The following is a 19439-nucleotide window of genomic DNA, read 5'->3' on the forward strand; positions in this document are numbered from 1 at the left end:
ATTTGCATCAGCTCAGGACGGCTGTCAGTTATTCCCACCAGCATTTTATCCGGGCCAAGGAAGGGCTTTTATGGAGACAAATGGCTATGTATGAGGCGGGCCTAGCGTTCATATGTTCTGCTAATAACGCCTGATGCAAGAAGCATGTTGTTCCTTCTCCATCTAATCACACCACGAGCCTGAACCTAAGCATGGTTAATGAGGCGCTCACGCAAGGCACGACACCTTCTCTCAAGATGTGCTGTTACAGCAATTTTGTGAACAATTCAAAATGCAGGTAGGAGGGGAGGTAGCAACGAACTGATCTCTCGCTAAGACAATCAACCAAAAGAGTCTTTGGAGGGCTTGCAAACAGGCTTTGCTTTTCCTGCAGGTTGCAGCTATAAACCACTTCTCATTCCTTTTGGCACCATTATTACTGGAGAAGACAACAAAAAATACCAGCCCCTCAGCAAAGTCAGACTTCTGATTTAATTGCTGCACTGAAGGCAAGTCCCAGCAATTTTCAGTAGTCCCTTCTCTCTGTCCCCTTCTCACGAACATGCCTCCGTTCTCTTGCAAATGAGGGTGAGCTTGTAGGACAAATTGGCCAAGACTTTCACTGAAGTTTTGGCAGTGCCTCTAAAGCATGGGTGCCTTTTATGAGTTTTCTGTGAGAACAGCAAATCAAGAAAATAGATTTTTTTTGAAAGATGCTTGAAATAATTCACTCTAATACTCAGAAATTACTAAACATACAGAATCGTGCATCAGGTCTTTTTGGATTATATTTCATACGCACATCTTATTTCTAGTCATATGTCCTCATTTTGTTGATAGGAACACATACCACCATATTTCATTGCATACCAAAGATGGAATACAGTCCCAAGAAATAATCCAAATTAAAACATTTCAAGGGATGGTGATTCCATTCTGACCCCGAAAGTTGTGGCAACGGTTAATTACCCTTGCTGTCTAAACATTTCTTAATTGCAGTTTGATTTTGCTTAGCTTCGACTTGCAGGCACTGAATCTTATTATACCTTCTGTGAGATTAAAGAGCCCTCTGAGCATTTGAAATCTTGACCCATGCAGGCACTGATCAAATCACTTCTTCAGTTTCTCTTTGATAAAGTAAATCAATCGAGAGCTTCTGAAGTCTCATTAGGGCAGGCTGTTCAGGGCTCCGGTTCCTTCCGAGAACCGTTTCCAATTTTCCACAATTCTTTCCGTGCAGCTGTAAATAAAACAGGTATTCTACATGTTGCTGGAAACATGCTGTTTGTAAGAGGATCATTTCTAATATTAGCAGCTGCAATAGCAAAATATCTTGTCAGCTTGTTTGTTAACCCTTTTTAGTGCAACACTCTTACTCCCCACACTAAGATGTCTGTTGCCAACACAGATATTTTGATTTCTGGAAGCTGGCACTTTCATTATCAGCCTAAGAGTTCACAGAATACCCTGAAATTTTGTATAAGACGTTAAGTCAGTGATTCACTGGCTCTCACATAATTAGCCTGATTGGGAAACTCTTCGGGCATCTCAGCTTATCTGTTTAGGGTGTAACTGCAGATAATCAAATTTAATGATGTTGACTCCACTTTTAATATTCACAAACTCTCCCTGCTTATGAGATGGTGCTTCTTGTGACTCTCTTCTTAGCTGGAGAAATAATCATCAACTTGCTGAAGTAAACTCTGAGGTCTTACTCTGCCAAGAGAAACATAACGGAGTCTGGCGTGCAGAGAAAAGCCGAAGCGGAGGCCAGCCAGGTGGCATCTTCCCCCATTTGATGAGTAACCCTGAGGGTGAGATATTATTGCCTGCCTGCTGCTACACCACCTTGTATTATACACTTCTGTTGCTACCCAGACAAGTAAAATAAATATGTCTCCCTCCACAGAAAAACTGATAAACTTCTCCACAGATGTCACATATAAGATGAAGAGCAGCTGAGAAATTAGATTCCCAGCCTGGAAGTGGCTCTGTAGGACCAGACCCCTGTGCAATGTCCCAGTAAGGCTGCTGGGAGGGGACCTGCTCATCCAGAGCACCTTTGGGGATTAAAACTTTAGATCCTTTTATAGATGTCATCTTGTTTCGTAAACATAGTTTTGTTAGTCTGAGAGACAGATACCTGGACACAGAGTACGATGTTGCCTTCTGACCAGAAAACTAACCTATGCCTCAAACAACTAAAAGCAATGCTGCACTGACGTGTCATCTTACATATGTAGAGAAGTTTCTTTCAAAACTTTTCCTTTAATAGCCACGAACTCCTTCTGTGACTGAAATGACAGGCCCACCATCTCTGTGTATATTTTTATTCTCTTAGCCTTGGCAAGTGTGTAACACAATAAGATATCCTTTGCACAAAATAAATTATATTTTGAGTGGTGTTTGTGATGGATTTAATCACACACATATCCAGTCTCTCTACACTAGAGTAAGGGTTGTCAATTATTTGACGACATCTAAGGATGACTACAGCATGGCTAATATCTCTTCCCCTTACACTAGGGATATGCTACAAGCTGGTAAAATTAATTTGCTTTTCTGCGTGCATCAAGGCTTTATTATATGATAAATATCCAGCTATAATATGCTATATACAATACAAACAGTGGTATGGGAAACCAAAGTCAAAACATCATTTGTCTAATGATACCAACTGAGCTATAAAAAGGCACATTCCTTAACAAAAAGCCTTCTGACACCAGGTTTGACAGAGAGCGGAGGATGCATCTTTCATTTCAAAGGCTATGAAGAAGCCACATGTGCATAATTAAAAAAAAAAAAAAAAGCTGGAGAAAGTAATTTTTTCTAGATTCTAAAGAGATTTTTAAGGATCGCTTGGTAAACACCTTACACAACTGTATTCTAATCTTATAAAAACTATTGCATACATTTTTTTCATCAGTTAGCACAGAAGAAAATCCCCTTAAAGATGTAAGGACAATGCTGCGGCGAGGTGGGCCAAGACTTCAGCGTATTGGGTACATGCGCAACAGTGCAGCTCTTCAAATGCATGGACCTCACCAAGTCAAATCTCTCTTTGCCTCCTTGGTGAAGAGGCTGTCAGATCCACCCACCTTACAGAGCAATGCATTAGTTACAGCTGAAAAACTACCGGCAACTTCAAAACAGCACACAAAACTAGAAGCCGCTGAAGACTGGAAGAGAGAGTTTTCCAAGCTACCTGATCATCTGCAGGCAGAAAGAAATGTAAGAGAAATTCAGCTCAAGTAACTGCCTACAAGGGCATGCACCTTCATTGCTCATTCTGCTGCAGGCCAACATTAGCACAGCGAACTGATGTGAAAGCCTCTGCCACAGCCCCTTACAGGCTGACATGGCCTGAGAGGCTACAGGTACAACTGAACAGATCAAGCCATTGATTTTTGAGCTTCCATTGCATAAAAATAACTTGTCCTGCAATTTAAAAAGCCAGTAATGGTGACACTTCCTAATGCAGCAATATCAGCTTCTTGAATTCTTTTTAGTTCTTCAAACATTAGGTTGTGGATATACTTGCAGCAGATTGATCATGCAGGAGGAAAAAGCCCATCCAAGCTACAGAAGACTGAAATTCAGGGCAAATTTCTGTGTCTAAGCACAAGCCAGTTTTTGTGTGAGACTTCACGAGAGCGAGCTTTCTCTGCCAGTTCCGCCCATCTGCAAGGAACTACAAGGCACTGTAGCGCTCATCCTCTCTACAGGACAGCGACTCGTGTTAGGATCCTCTTAGGAGTTGAAATGAGAACAAGGGTAAATGTCCTTACACGCTGCCAGGAGATGTTGATGGATGCAAGAGAAGGACATGCTGGTTCCCCTGAAGAGACTGCCCTGGTGACATCTGCGGAACATCTTTGAGAGCTACTGGCCATGCTCATTTTCTCCAAAAACAGTCTCTAAGCTTGTACTACCTCCTGTTCAGGCTTTACTGTACTGGTACAACATGGGCCTTACTGAAGTATTAAAGATAGGTAAATCTACCTTCTTTATTTGTTAGTATTAAATATTCACTTCTCTAGCGAGAAAGTTTTGTTTGGTTTTTTTTGCAGATGCTTTTGCAAAACATTTAAATCCAGAGTTGCCTACAACTGGGAGAGAAAATTACGGGCTAAAAACATGCATTACATAAAACAGTATTAATCAAGCATAGGATAGGGCAGAGGTAAAACCAAAACCCCCTACATCTTATTAGCAACAAATCATGTCACAGCCAAGCCTCGGGAGTCATCCGCTATTGCAGATACAGAACATTTATTAGCAGAAGGCATAACAGATGGGAACAAATAGCACTGAACCGCAGGTAGTGCCCAAAGACGGATATTGGTAGCGGGATGACTGATGCCCTTTTTAAGATCTCTCTTTCTTTCCCAGGAATGAATATTAATAAACATCAAAAATTGAACTTATTTTGCTCATACAGCAACATCCAGCGTCAGGTGAATCTGTCCAAGAAGCCAGAATGCCAAGGTTTTAATTTGTCTTCAAGTCACAAGATAGAAATTTCTTCAATGCTAAGGGCTGTTTCACAGCACCTGTGGGTGTTAAATTCAGGTGGAACTGGGGGGGTGACCAGTCTGTGTAAATCATGTCTTAAAAGTGCTCCGCACTTAACTTCCCATGTGTAAAACGAGGATATTGATCCTTATTCAGATATAGTGGTTAGTAGAAGTTAAGTTTGAAAGAGTTTTGAATACGAGAGAAAGACCGGTTTAATTCCTATTTCCTCTTTTTCCTCTCTAAAATTTGGGATTTTGAAACTTTTGGGGGCTTTTTTGACTTTTGATTTCCCGCGAGAAGTACAGATTGAATCTGTCTATCGCTCCTTGAGCTTCAGATTACGAAGTGTGCGGTTCACGCTGTAATTCTCACTATCGGGACAGAGGTGGGAAAACAGGTCCCTGAAACGAGGGTCCAGTTTTCACAGATGCCAAGTATCAGATTGAGAGCAGTTTGACAGCTTCCAGCAAACGGCAGGTCTGGGCCCTGTTTCTGAAATATAGCCAAAAGATAAATCTATCTTTTCTATCATCTATTGACAACACTAAGTCTCTGGGAAACAAGAACAAACCTTCTGGAAAAAGGACTCCGTCCTTCCCCACCTCATTAAAAGAGGGCTCCTTCATTGCCATCAGCAATTTGATAGATAGCAGGATAAATGTGTGTACTGTGGCAGGCCCTCCAAGCCTCTGCGCCCCGGCTGTTAGTCTGTAAGCCAAGGCACTTAAACAATCGGTTGTAATTTCATCCTGGTCTAACTGTGGGCCTTCAACATGCTCAGAGTAATGTTTAAAGCAGCCACGGTAGATTACTGTGTCTGGAAGTGAACATTTACTGTAGATAATCCAAAATGACAGGTCTGATAAATACCACTGGTTAGATTCTGATCAACCACACATCATCTTTCTGATTCATAGCGGAGGGACTGCCTTCTTCAAATTCCACACGCAGGCAGCATCCTCCAGGGAGAGCCTGAAGTTGTAGGCTGTTATTACTCACTTTCAAGGGTACACCTCCAGTAAGTTTCTGGATAACTTCTTTTATCAGCTAACAGTTTCTGCCAATTTTGCTGTCTCTGTTAACTTACTGTAAAACTGTATTATTTTTAAAAATCCAAAAGCTAAGAGCTGCACATGGGATGCTTTATTTATCATCTGAACAAGAAAAGCTAATTTTCAGAGATGCTGAACACCAGCAGCCAGAGAACAGCCTCCGCCTCTCAGAACCTGCCTTTTGTTATCCTCTCAAACCCATACCAAACTGCTTGGATATTCAGCATACACAGAAAGAAGTGGGGCCACTTGCCCAAACCCAGCCTCTGATTTCTCCAAATAATCTTTATATTTGCAACTGAGTCCAAAACTGTAAGCTCCCACCTGCTTTGGACATGCAAATCCTCACTGATATTCACAAGCCTTGAGGCACACCCAGCTCAGCCTCACTCACAGGACAAGGGGGTAACGGTTTTGAACTAAAATAGGGTAGATTCAGACTAGATATAAGGACGAAATTTTCTAGGATGAGGATGGTGAAACACTGGAACGGGTTGCCCAGAGAGGTGGTAGATGTCCCATCCCTGGAAACATTCAAGGTGAGGTTGGACGGGGCTCTGAGCAACCTGATCTGGTTGAAGATGTCCCTGCTTATTGCAGTGGGGCTTGACCAGATGGCCTTTAAAGGTGCCTTCAAACCCAACCCATTCTATGATTCTATGCCAGCTGCCCAGGCACAACCACCTATGTGAGTCAAAACTAAGCTGAAGGCAAGGCGGCACGTGGGAATTTGGCCCAGAACATCAAATCCCATTCATAAAAAGAAACAACAAATACTTGCTAGAATGCCTAAACCTTAATTTTTGAACTGTTCTTTCCTTTAAAAAAAAAAATAAAATACCAATTAATAACAATAATAAAGCATAAGTAAAAGAAAAGGTTTTCCAACTAACACAACACATGACCACAGGATTAATTATGATTTTGGAGCCCAGCCGCTTAACAGTGCTCTCCGAGTTATTTTCAAGATGCAATGAGTGCATTTGCTCTCCAATGAAGTGCAGTACACCATACCTGTCTTCTTACCTAACAGCGTGGTCGATGGAACAGTGTCTGATGATACTTTGAGATGGAATTCCGTTCACCCACACGACACGGATCAATGGAAATCAACAGAAGATCAACAGGGAAAAAAAGTTACAAAAAATGAAAACCAGGTTAGCTGTATCTCACACTCAAGATTCAGGCTATAGGTCATATTGGGAAACGTACAAAAGCAAAGAAAATTTAGAAATGAAAGAAAAGTCTGGCACTAGTACCTGAGTAGTAGGAATTCAACAAAGATTTGCTCTGAAGGGTTTTGCTTTGGACAGAAAATGAACAAGGAGAGGGTGATGCTAGGTAGGAAAGACATAAGGAAAAGACTTTAGACATATATTAAGAGAGAGAAAGAGAACAGGGAGAATGTTCCTCAAAGAACATGGTAATATGGGATATATAAGGCTTATCAAAATGAATTATATTTTTCATCTCAACATGCATATTACATTTATTACATTGTCATCATGATGGATTTTCTTTAATATAAACACTCCAGACCCCAAATATAGTATTATAGTTATTGTAAATCAATGTGTTCCTCCACAGGACACACAAATAGGACTATATTCTAGATACCCTTTTTTTTTTAACGAAAGCAACAAACTTATGTTTTTGTCTCTAGGAGAAAGACACTTAAAAATGACCCCCAAAATACAAACTACAGAAAATCAAATGCACTATTAACAGTAAAATAAGCCTGCTCAAACACAACGTACACTAGTACCACAAAATTACACAGGTCGGGTACCAAATTTCTTTTTGTTAAAACAATACAAGATAACAAGGGACTTGTTCTTCCACCCAGGACTGTTCATAGCAAATCCTATAATCCTTTTCCCTGTGAGTTGGGTTCTTTCAGCAGGACAAGCATCCCTGCTTTCTCCCATTAAAGAATTAGCTTTCTCTGGACAAGAATCCACAAATTATTCCCATATTAATCAAATATTTATGGAAAGGAGGCAGGGCTCAACATCTTCACAGCAGATTCTTTTCTTGACAGTAAATTTACAAGGCTGGTTTATATCTACAATAGCATACATGTACATTCTTATGGTAATCCATCATTTCTGAAGGCATATTCTTTTGTTATCATTCTGCATTCACTCATAGAGTTACAGGCATTTATTTATCTCCTCCTCAAAATGTTGGGAAACAAGCTAATACAAATCTCAGTACATCAGGAAGATGACAATAGATAACAGGAAAAACTACTCCATAATCCAGCAGAAGTAGATAAAATTCAGCATACATCAAAGTAATTTCAGAAGCAATTTTTGTATCTCTAGAGCAAACACCACTTAAAAATTTCAAGTTATTCTATGGGGTGAACCAAAGAGGTCACTAGTCTAGGGAGTTTCATAGTGTCTGCAGAATTACTTCCTAAGCAGTATATAATCATCCAGTAAATGAACTTGATCTCATTCTGCATTCTCCTGCCATATTTTCAGACTTACACCACTTGAAAACACATTCAAATAATCAAATTTCTCATAGCTTAGTCTGCTGGAGTTCTGCCCCAGCTGCCTTCAAGCCATAAAGTATCTCTCATTTGGGGCCTCTTATATTTTCTCCCCTGTGTTTCTTAGCCTAAATCAGACCCACCCCATACTGTACTTGGAACATGGCCATTTTTGCAAAAGTATAAAATAAGGTCTAAAAAGAGTAATTAGTTTGCCCAGGGTCACAGAGCAAGTCAACAGTCAGGGCTTGGAGAAGGACTCGATTTTTCTGAAATTTGGGAGTGTAAAAGAACTCATTGGGCCATACTGCCTTTCTAGGAATTGCTAATGATAAATTACTCAGGCAGCTGAAGATATACACATCACTTCAGTGAGTTTGATTAAAAATGTTACCAACTGAGGTGTATGAAATGAACCATACTTCTGCAACAGGGAGGTAAATTCTAGATTATTTCTTTAGAAGAAAAAGGGGAAAAAAATACCACCAAAAGACAAGTTTCCCAAAACTCTGGAGAGCTCATTCTCAGAATCAGTCAGGTAGTGGTTTGTGTAACGAGAGATGCGTACACGGCGCTGCTACCGAACCAGAGGTTCTTACAAGCACTAGTGTGCGCAATCACAGGAAACACTTCCAGAGAGGATTTCCCGTCAGGGTAGAGATTAAGACTTCATTTTAAATTCTCTTTATACTCCGTGGAGTGGCACGTGAGGCCACACAGATCCCTCTAGGCCTGCAGAATGGGGGAGGCTCCTTCCTATTCTGAAAACCATTCTCCCTTGCTTTTCGTAAGATTTTCTGAACTAGCAAACCCCACAAAAATCCCAAACCAGTATGAAAACCAGCAAAAGTTATTTCAGTATTTTTTTCTTTTATGCCTTTGATGAAATTTGGCTTTACTACTATTAATTTTAGAATTTTCCACTGAAGAAAACATCTCATGGTCATAATCCTACAGGTCCTTGGACTGCATTTAGCAGGCATCCTAACTGGGAGTGAAAACTATCTATGGGGTAGGAATAAGAACTAGATCTTGATGTAATTGTCTGTTGTGACTTACAGCAAGTCTAAAGACCTTCACATTTCATTCATCACAAAAACATGCAGGATCTAGAGAGGTGTGAATTTAGATGGTTCTTGGTTAAAAATCATCCTGAACACCCTGAGAGCCACGTACCTACAGCTTCCTTTTATCTCCTTGTTCTCGCTAGTAAAAGCACGCTAACTTGGTAACTGTACAATAGTGCTCACTAATGAAAACCTCAGTTCCCTACAGCTTCCAAAATGCTGTCTTCAAACTGTGCTTCTACCTGTAGCATTGAAGCAACCTACCTAAGCTGTATCAGCCTCACTCCTGAAGGTTGTCTGGAAGGCAGTCTCCTCCCAAACGGAGATGTCACAAAAGTTCAGCACACCCTAACAAATCAGTCTCTAGCAAAACTGGCTGCATTTTAAGAGATTAAATCCTAAGAATCAAACAGTTCCTGCCAGAAACCCCCCAAGGATGTCAAGATGACTATGCTGGTAAGACAGCATTCTCCTGGACAGGCCCTACCCATGGCATTTCAGCACTGCAAAGCCAGAAGAGCAGCTCCTTTGTGCAGGACGTATCATTGGTGCATCATTGCTAAGATGATATACTACTGCTTCTCCCTTCACACGGGTGGGCTGCCAAACTGCACACAATTTATGTGCAATAACAACCCCTTGCACACCCTTCTGGTCAGTGCACAGATGCTGGCGGATGATTTTAGGCCCACCTTGTCTTCGATTTGTCATCTTGTTTCCTAACAACCCTGCACTGAGTCAGTGCCTACACGTGACTGTGCTACGCCACTCGGAGGAAAACACCGCTGCCTTCCAAACTGAGGAGCAGGCTCAAACACTGCAAGTACCATCATCTGCCTTTAAGGGATTCAGGACATGGTTTTATTTTTCAAAAAGCAAGATATTTGAGAAAATGAACAACTATGATAAGCCTGCTTTACCTCCACATAATCCCTGAGTAAAACCAGACAAACTGGAACAGCCACGGACTAATCTATCTTTCAGCAAACACCTATTCTGATTCCATATGGTGTCAGAGACAGAGGCTGAGTCCATAAAATCTCTTCAGTTTAAACTCCTGTATGGACCAGTAAAAATTCTGCTTGACTAATGACTAACAGTGTAGAATGGGAAGAGGGATGAGGGGCTTTGCTTTGGGCCAGGAAAGATCTCCCTGTTCCAGCACAGAGGCTACAGATCTTCCAGAATGTAATTAAATTTGATAACGCCTCTGCCAAATGATAAAATTCAAAACTACAAATGTCCAACAGGACTGTGTGCTCCTGAGCACTGCGCCGGCCTCGACAAAGGACTCCGCTGCATGCAAACAGCATGACTTCATGGATCACAGCATCTGCCCGAGTTTATGTTGAGAGTATAAGCATTTCCCCCTAAAACACTGAGATAGAGTAGGTGAAGAGATCTGCATTTTTACCAACGGCAGAGACTGGAGGATGGTAACTCTTAGTGGTGAAACAATCACCATTACTGCACTGTGTACTTTTTTCAGTTGCCTGTAAAAGCACTCAGGTCTACGTCCCCTAAGAAAAGGAGGGGCTGAAAGGCAGCTGCTCAGTTTTGGTGTCCTTCACGATGCAGAGCGCCCGGCAGCACCCGCGATGAGGAGGGGCTTCTTCCTTTACGGCTGCTGGACCTGTCAGGTGGGAGCCCCTGCGGGGCGGCGGTGCTGGAGGCAGCAGCGAGACAGGCAGCAAACTGGGAGGCCACAGCAGGAGGGCAGACAGGGGCCACCTAAGAACAGCAAAAGTCCTCCTGCAGCAGGAGCAGATAAGTGGCCAAGCTGGAGAGACTATGGAAAGAAAAAAGCTTCTATAGGGACTCATGAAAAGTCATTAAAATGATTGGGACAGGAAGGAAAAACTGGAAGGAAGGACACATGACCTGCAAGGACACCGTCATCTGGAGATAAACTTGTTCGCAAGTCATTCAATGATCGTGAGGTTTCCTACTTAACAAGTTGTCTTGTTCTGTTTTATTGCTTTTGTGAGCTAGCAAGGTGATCTTGGGATTGAAAACATTTAGCTTCTCTTTGTGGACTTTCTTCAAAAAGGAAAGGGGTATTTCCATGTCTCTGCTGCAGCCAACTCGGGCTCCCGTAACTGAGGGTCAGGATGGAGAGGATGACTACCTATCATGAGATACCTGCGAATGCTATTTTCTGTTGGCAGGCAGAAGGACAATTTAAGAAGGAATTTGACTGCTGCTTAAGACAGACAGCTGATTTCAAAAGCTAGGATATGGATAAAATGGATAACCCCCTGTAAAACTCTACTAGTTAGCAGGAAGGTTAAGAAGTAATCCTATTATGTTATTCAAAAGTTAGAGCAGGCCTGTAGAGAAATGCTCAAGTATTAAACACTATTAAGGCAAATTTTTACAAAGTCAGTCTTTTACTCATATAATTCCTGTGTCAGCATGTGCACACTTCTACACAGAAGAGAACTTACCTCCAACACCTCAGCATCCTGGACTTGGCAGTAAAAAATTTGGAGAAATCATGAAGGCTTACTGGTAATTGTTTCTCATGGATATAAAAAGGAAAAAAAAAAGAAAAGAATCGGCCCATGACTTGACTCAGGCTGTATTATAGAGGGAGGTAGTGATAAAATCTGAAGTGATGTCAGACAAGCAAAGGACTAACTAAAAAAAAAGAAAACCTGGAGGGATGCTTTTTTACGAAATTGGATACAACATGTTTTCTATAGTTGCCATTTCAAGTAAATGACTCAGCTGTTTTAATTGGTCTCTCAAAATACCAAGGGAAAAAAAATGAGGTCACGTTACAGGCTCATCTCTTTTATTTTCTGGTTGGGAAAAAAACCCAGAACTTTTAAAAATCCAAATTCTGAAGAAAGTGTTAAAAATTTCATTTTCCCCATACATTTTAAACAAGCTACCTTTGCTGCTTCTAGGATGTCTGCTACAATGCTGTCCTCTGCTATCCTGTCTTTCAAAGATATGAACCACTGACAACTCTTGCTGTCTCCTTAGGAGATAGAGCTACTCAGCACCTGAGAAAATTAGATTTTGACTCAAGTCAATTTAATATCAGACAGAAGTGTTCGCTGCTAGCCTTGACGGTCCCAAACACCTATTTATCCATCTCACAGGTATGTTACACAGAGTGGCAGTAGCTACACATGCAGATGGAATTTGACATGACCTACAGACAGAGGGAAAAGAAGAATTCACTCAGCCTGTCCCACTCAATCTGCGATTACAAAGGTTTCAATGATAAAACACATTTTGTACCAGAAGCACTTCCATGTTAGTAATTAGGGGAAAAAAACCCACTTCACTAAAGATGTTTAAGAAAGACAAAGGAGTTTTAGTACGTACTTATGTTTCAGAGCTGTTCCCTGTTCAAACTAGTAGGCTAAGTGTCAAAAGAAGGAGTGACATTCCCATAGTGTCGAAATTAAAATTTATTTAATATGAAAATGTTTACAAATCCACCATGCAAACCACCATGCACTCAATCTGGATCTAGTGAGGCTAAAGTATGACTTTGTGCTGCTTTACCCACAAAATTCTTCCAGCTACAGAGGTCTGAGTGGTTTACAAGTATTAACTATTAGTTTTACTGGACCCGTGTGAAGAATAAATGGAGGACACAGACAAAAGAAGAAATGCGGTCTTTCCGTTCCAGTTCTCTAACCAGGAGACCATGCTTTCTTTCATAACAATTTCATACAGAAAATGTTATTTCATCCTACAAGTCAGCTAAGTGATTTGATTAGATTCTGCTACTCATAAAGGAAAAAATATTTCTGATGTGCCTTTTTGACTGTCTGATGTAGTTATTAGAACAGACTTTATAAACTATTCTCAGTAGATTTAGTCAGAAGGAATGCCCTCCACCTATCTGACAGTTAAAACAGGGGCAGTGTCAGAGACATTTCAGACAACTGATTTCTATCGAGCTTTTGCAAATGATCTCTACCACCGTCATTCCTAGCTCCTCAATACTGTGCCCATAGGAATAGGTCCTTTTAAGAACCTAGAGCTCTCCAAGGGGGATATATCCATTGCAAGCAAGTTAAACTTACTGAATCCATTAACATCTTGGCAGCTGGAAGAAAAAGCTTCTTCATTGTGAACAGCACTGAGTTTGGTAGAGGTCTTGTCGGAAGTAGCCACGGGACCCATCTCCCTCTGCGTGCTGGTCTGAGTCTCCTTCTGCTTCTTGGCTAGCTTCCTTTAGGGTATTTTGAAGAGGGGAGAAATCAAGGTCAGTGTTCCCTCATTAAAAACAAAACAATGAGAAGATATTTTGAAAACCACGATTATCCCACTTGGTCAGACATGCAGGGCATGTGGCAAACCACATGAGAGGAAACCCCACAACTTTTTCATATAACTGTTGTGGAGCACAATAAATATAACGATACCAGTCTTTGAGCTTAGCCGTCCCTCCCAGTAACTCATCTTGCACAAACCTGCATCACCCCAGCAGTAGGAGTGCTCCGTCATCCTTGAAGAGGGTGGCATAGGCAAAGCCCCTGGAGCAGGTGTCGGCCCCTCCAGGAAGAGCAGAGGGCACGGGATGAGGGCAGCGATCAGAGCCGCTCGCGAGGAGGTAAATGGGACGTCTGCATCCATCCCACGGGGGCACCTGCACCGGGGGTTTTCTTTGAGTGCTCCGGTGGGGAGTGTGACCTGACTCTGGGCAACCGGAGAGCTGGAGCAGGAGCTCTGCCCTGTCCCCAAGCACAGCAACGAGGACGGCAGCCTCTACTACGTTCTGACACACACCCAAACTGCACTGAGGATCAACAGTCAGTCAAGGGTGGGGCAAATGAAAGGCTGAAATTATTTTGGAAATGTCCAAATATGCCTCTGTTCTGGGAAAATGGGTCTTTTCTTATTTTGAGGCGATGTCAAAAACATTGGCAAAAGCAGAAACACTGCCTGCTCTGAAAACACTAACAAAGCCAAGAACATAAGAGGCTCCTCTTTTGCAAACACAGCTAATAATAAGAAAATGGAGAGAAGTAGGAAAAGTGAGCTGCTAAGCTTCCATTGACATTTGACTGCCCTGTGCTTCATTCATATCAGAGAGCAAAACTGTTTAAAAATGCATGTGTGACATTCTACAACCCACACCTTGAAAAAATATCACACAAATCCCTAGCACCGGCAAAGAACTTTGCTTACACGACTTCCGTAGATAAGAAAATAAAACAAAATAAAAGGGAGAAAAACAGATTACTGTAAGAAGGAGCTTTAGTTTTCTTTTTTCCTCCAACTCAAAGAAAAAAAAATCCTAACAACTAAATCATTTTGCAAAGAGGTTTTTCTTCACTAAAATGACATGCTTACGGTAAGTACTACCCATCTTTTAAACTTCATTAGATTCTTAAAAGGATATTCCTTGCAACATATTCCAACAGGCTTTATTTATTCACAGCGCATGTCAGAGTGGCATTTACAAGCAAGTGCAAGCACGCAGCTGAGCCCCAGCCCTTCACGAGATGGGCAGCTACGCAAGTTACACTCATGTGCAAGGAAGGGTCAAAGAGAACTTAAACCTTTGCCTATGTCTGTGGGAAATGACTATTTTAAGGCAAGCTGATAAGCCAGACCAAGAGAGCAGAGATTTATGGAGAAACGTCCAATGTTTGCTGCAAACTTTTGAACAAATCCATCTGTTTCATCTGCTCAACCAGTTGAGGTTCAGCCTTTTACAGTTAATGGTTTCAATTCAAACCCATAGCTGTTCAAATTGGGTACATTGTACAGAGTGCGTATTTAGAGCTCACAAAATCTCCACGGTGTATCCACTTCTGCAGATGAAGATGCAAACAGGGGAACCGTCCTTGAGCGATGAAGCAAAAAGCTGGTGTTTAATGATGTTAAAAGCTTTGCTTCCAGTGTTCAGCAGTGTTAGCACAGTCAGATTTATTAACTATGAGCTACAGCCGTGGGAGCCCCCTTTTTTGTGCTGTGGTACCGGAGGTAACAACAACAGTCTTGAAGTGTATTAACCCTGCTATGCGGTTATTTTAATCCTTTAGATTTGCTAATCATACTTGCCTATGTGAATTCTCTGGCAACAGGAATTGAAATTTCTCGGTGGGAAACACTAATCCAAAATGCAGAAGTCCTTAATAACAAGCACTCTGGACTGCTGGGGTGAGCCACTACGGACGACCACTACTGATGTTTAAAAATGGTGAGTCAAAAAGGGTGACTGCCTTATTAAATCCAGATTAAATTACTTGTGGCAATAATTATCTGTAAGTCCCATTGTCTGGTATCTTTTCAGAAATGCCAACAAGCTACAAAGAGCTGTAACTGGCAAACTCGTTTTCTGTTTCAGTGAACGAGCAATAACATTTCTGCATGTGCTAGGCATGAAAAAAAACCCCAAACCCAAGCCCATTAATCCCCAAAGGCCTGCTTACAAAAGCCCTATGCAAAGCAGTTCTACCTGGTCCTGTAGAAGACAGAGAGGCCCCTAAAACATTGGCTTGAATGCCTAAAAAGAAAAGGTGACATGAGTTTAAAGTTCTCAATCTAACTTGCACACACAAACCAGGCTGCTCGCAGGTGGACCAGCTAATGCTTACACAAGTTCAGAGGGAAGCCACACAGAAAATCGTCCTGCATCTGAAAACGCTACCATTGTCTTTCAACAGCGTGTTATCAGTTTGCACCTTTCTCCCTCTCTATTCCAAGAATGTAAAAATTCTTCATCTAAATTTAGAGGGAAAAGGAAGACAGATCTCTTTTGAGGATTTCAGAGCTAAGCTTGCCAGACACAGCAAGGGGCTCTCGGTTTCTAAATGTGCCTTTTCTGCCTTCGTTACGTGTCTGGATAGAGTGGCAGCACAGGACTAAGCCTATTTGGTCCTTACCATCATTATAATTCATAGAAAGGATTATAAAATCAAATGACTAGCACCTTCTAGAATGTTAGGGATGTGACTTAAACCCACAGCTAGGTAGAGGTTTATTTCCCAGCACATCAAAATGCCTTTGGAATTGGAAAAGCATTTATCTGGAAATGCTGTTTCCAAAAATAGGGTACCTCAAGAGATCTCTGTGAATCACTGCACCAGCGACACGGCTCCTGCTCGCCTTACTGCCCAGCCTCCCCTGAACACCACGACTGGGACACCCAGCTGAAAGCACTATCAGTGCATCGGTGTCAGCCACGGGCACCCAGCACGGTCTGTCGCCGGCCACCAAGAAGATGCTTTCCGTCTCATGCATTATGCAGTTGAAAAGGGGAAGAAATAAAGGAGCGGGCAGATATTCGGAAGAAGAGTCTGATACAATCAACACTGGGTAAAGAGGCTGGAATGTCAAAATGTGAATAAGGTGATATTAATGGCCGTTTTACATTTAAGTGTAAGGAAAATGTGCCAAGAAGAAAACGGGAGTCCACGGATGGGGGTTACTGGGTTGCCCTTTTCAGTTCAAGAGGGTTTGTAAATGAAGAGATGATGTTTACAGGCACTACACACACACAGGAGGGATGAGACAGAAAGATGCTCAAAGCAGAATAAGAAAATGAAACCAGCTGTATAATCATGCAGTTGAAGCTAACCCAGCTAAAGCAAGGATAAGAACTATTGGTAGTGAACCTAAACTAAATGCGAATTTTGAAGGGGAAAAAAAAAAAAAAAAAAAAGATGGAGATTTGATTCAGCTATTTTTGAAACTTCTATTCCTATCAGAGAATAGATATAAAATGCTGAAGCATTATATTAAAATTGCGGGAGTTCCAGTTTAACAGTCAAGGAACGCAAACTTGGTATCAAGTACAAAGCATTTGCTGCCGTGGGCAGTAATCAGAAAGCTCAAGCAATATTTTCAGTTAGATGTATCTGCAGATGTATTTGCAGAGGTTTGGATAAACTTCAGGGATTATATTTTAAAAGCAGCTTCAAGCTCTTCTATAACTTTTTGTATCAATTTTACATGCATGAATGTTAAATCTGTAACTGCCACTCCTAAAGAGCTCTTGTACATCTATGTTGACAGATTTAATTTTAGATGTTTCACAAGGATGGATTATATACACCATAATGTAGATTTGCATGCACAGGTGATTTAGACATTAGGTATAGATCACATAAGTTAAACATGAAATTTCCTCCTACAGACAAGAATTGCATATTGCCCTCATTTTCAATAAGCAATTTAAGAAAGCTACAAAATACAATTCCTTTTAGATATTTGTGCACAGCAGCCTGCTAGGAGTGCACATATTATTTATGATGAAATCTGCACAAATTCAAGGCAGGCAGCTATCAGCCATGCAAATACCCAACTGGGAGCACTGGTTAAATAGCAGTTCTGTTGAAAAGGATCTCTGTCCCCTAAACCTGTAGTAGATCTCAAACTCAATTTGAAAGAACAGTTTCATGCTGGTGTAAAAATAAGGGAGGGATTATACATGGCACTATGGCCTGCAAGCCACAGGTAATCCTTTTGCTCTGACCGAGGATCAGTAAGGCCTCTGCTGCAATACTGCACTTCAAATAAGACGTGTGCCAAAGGGACACATACAAAAGCAGAACGAGAAAGGTAAATCTAGAAAACATGACCTACAAGCAAAGGCCGAAGGAAATATGGATCTTTAATCTAGAGAAAACAAAATCAAATAGGGCTGGTAGGTCTTCAAACACATGAAAAGACACCACAGGGAAGCTGTTCTCCCTGTCTACAGGGGCTGGGCAAAAAGTAATGGGGCTAAGCTGTAGGAAGGGCAGTTGATTTTAAACTTTGGGAAAACTATGTGCAGTGGACTGCCCATCTCTCAAACCGACTGGGCAGGTAGGCTGTGAATTCTCGGTCGCTAGGGGTCTTTAAACAGAGAGCAAGAGGAATAAGAGTTAAAAGCAGTACGGCCCTCCGGCAGCCTGACAGGTGGGGTATCTCTTCCCCGTGCTCCCACGGTCCTGCCCAGACCGGCGGTTCATCGCGGGCCCCCTTTCTGCAGGCTGTAACCTCAGTAGAGCTGAGAAATATTCTCTGGCCTAAGCACATAGGCAGCTTACTGCTCCTTAGAGCTGCTACAAGGGCAAATCCTCCACTTACAGGCAAGCGTAGAGACAGCTTTACTTGCACTTTTTTAGCGCCTGCCATGGTGAAGCCAAACTTGGTGCAGGCTTTTGCAGGAGCAGAGGGAATTCAGCAGAGTAAAGGCGAAGCGAAGAGCGAGGACCAGCCACACCACTTTTACTTACAAAGCAAATATTACTTGACATGAGAAAGTGATGCAACACAGGTGTAAGTCAAAAGACGCTCTGAATCTGTGTGTATACAAACATAGGACTGCACTAAGCTTTACTTGATCAAATTAATCTCTATTTGTGGAGGACATTTACTTACAACCATATAAACTTTAGACAAGACAGGTGCGTATAAGAGCCACACAGTATAAATATATACTGGCATACACAGCCAACAAACACTGCCCTCTGCAAAGTTTACGCTTGCAATCACCACACAGACGTGTTCTGCATAAAATCTCACTCACTTTCTCAATTTTAATTATATTTTCTTTTATTTGCTTTCATTAGGCTGGCATAACCACTGATTCATGATTCTGTTTTTCCAGCATCTAATGAGAAAACCAGTTTCTTCTCAAAATTCTGATTTAGCAAGCTGACCTGTGCAGGCAGATCCCACCATCCATGGAAATATATGGAGATATTTATGTATGTACGTGGTTATACAGAGGTATGCCTATAAATAAAATAACGTTTTATTTCTTTTCAAATGTCCCGCAGACAGTGGAAATAAATTCAGTACGAACTGTTATTTCAGAAAATGCAAGTATAAATTAGCTTAATACCTCTGACAGAACCTCTCCCATGAAAAGAAACCCCTGGTTGAAACGACCACCACAATTAAAATTGGTATGAAATTATGATGGGAGTTGAAGGGGCTTCCTACATTGCAATCGTGTCCTCAGTACTCTGGCCAGTTCAGGGGAAAAAGAAAACAACGTATTGGCCATTCAGTGCCCTTTTCTTATAAATAATGTTAAACAGAGTGCTTGTAACACATACATGAATCCATGTATTTCCAAAAATACTTCTCTGGTCTGATATCACTCTTGATTAAATCTCATTCTGCAAGCACTACCCAGCCCAGGAGTAAGAAACAAAACAAAACAACCCAGCCCACCCACAGAAAACATCTCCATTCCTTTTCCTGGTGAGGCAATAATAAAGCCTTGATACGGGGTGCTGCAGTTGAAAATACCGTTGCAAAAGAGGTGTCTGTCATGAAGCGCAAAACCTCCTTTAAACCAGATGAATTGCTGTCTGTGTTTTACAGCTTCAGCTAGGAAAAGAAACAAAA

General features: G+C 41.5%; 1 protein-coding gene across 1 annotated transcript in view; it reads right to left on the bottom strand.

Annotated features, from left to right (window-relative positions):
• PTPRT (protein tyrosine phosphatase receptor type T) overlaps positions 1-19439 on the bottom strand; it is a gene marked incomplete at both ends in the record, with an annotated part of 468324 nt that overhangs the window by 39314 nt on the left and 409571 nt on the right. Inside the window, 4 exons of the mRNA XM_082325617.1 lie at positions 6576-6611; positions 6809-6886; positions 13166-13314; positions 15550-15597. Of these exons, the coding sequence (XP_082181743.1) occupies positions 6576-6611; positions 6809-6886; positions 13166-13314; positions 15550-15597 (311 nt within the window). The remainder of the gene's footprint in view (positions 1-6575; positions 6612-6808; positions 6887-13165; positions 13315-15549; positions 15598-19439) is intronic.

This window comes from Platalea leucorodia (genome assembly GCF_965183815.1).
Source record: "Platalea leucorodia genome assembly, chromosome: 13".
Taxonomy (NCBI): domain Eukaryota; kingdom Metazoa; phylum Chordata; class Aves; order Pelecaniformes; family Threskiornithidae; genus Platalea; species Platalea leucorodia.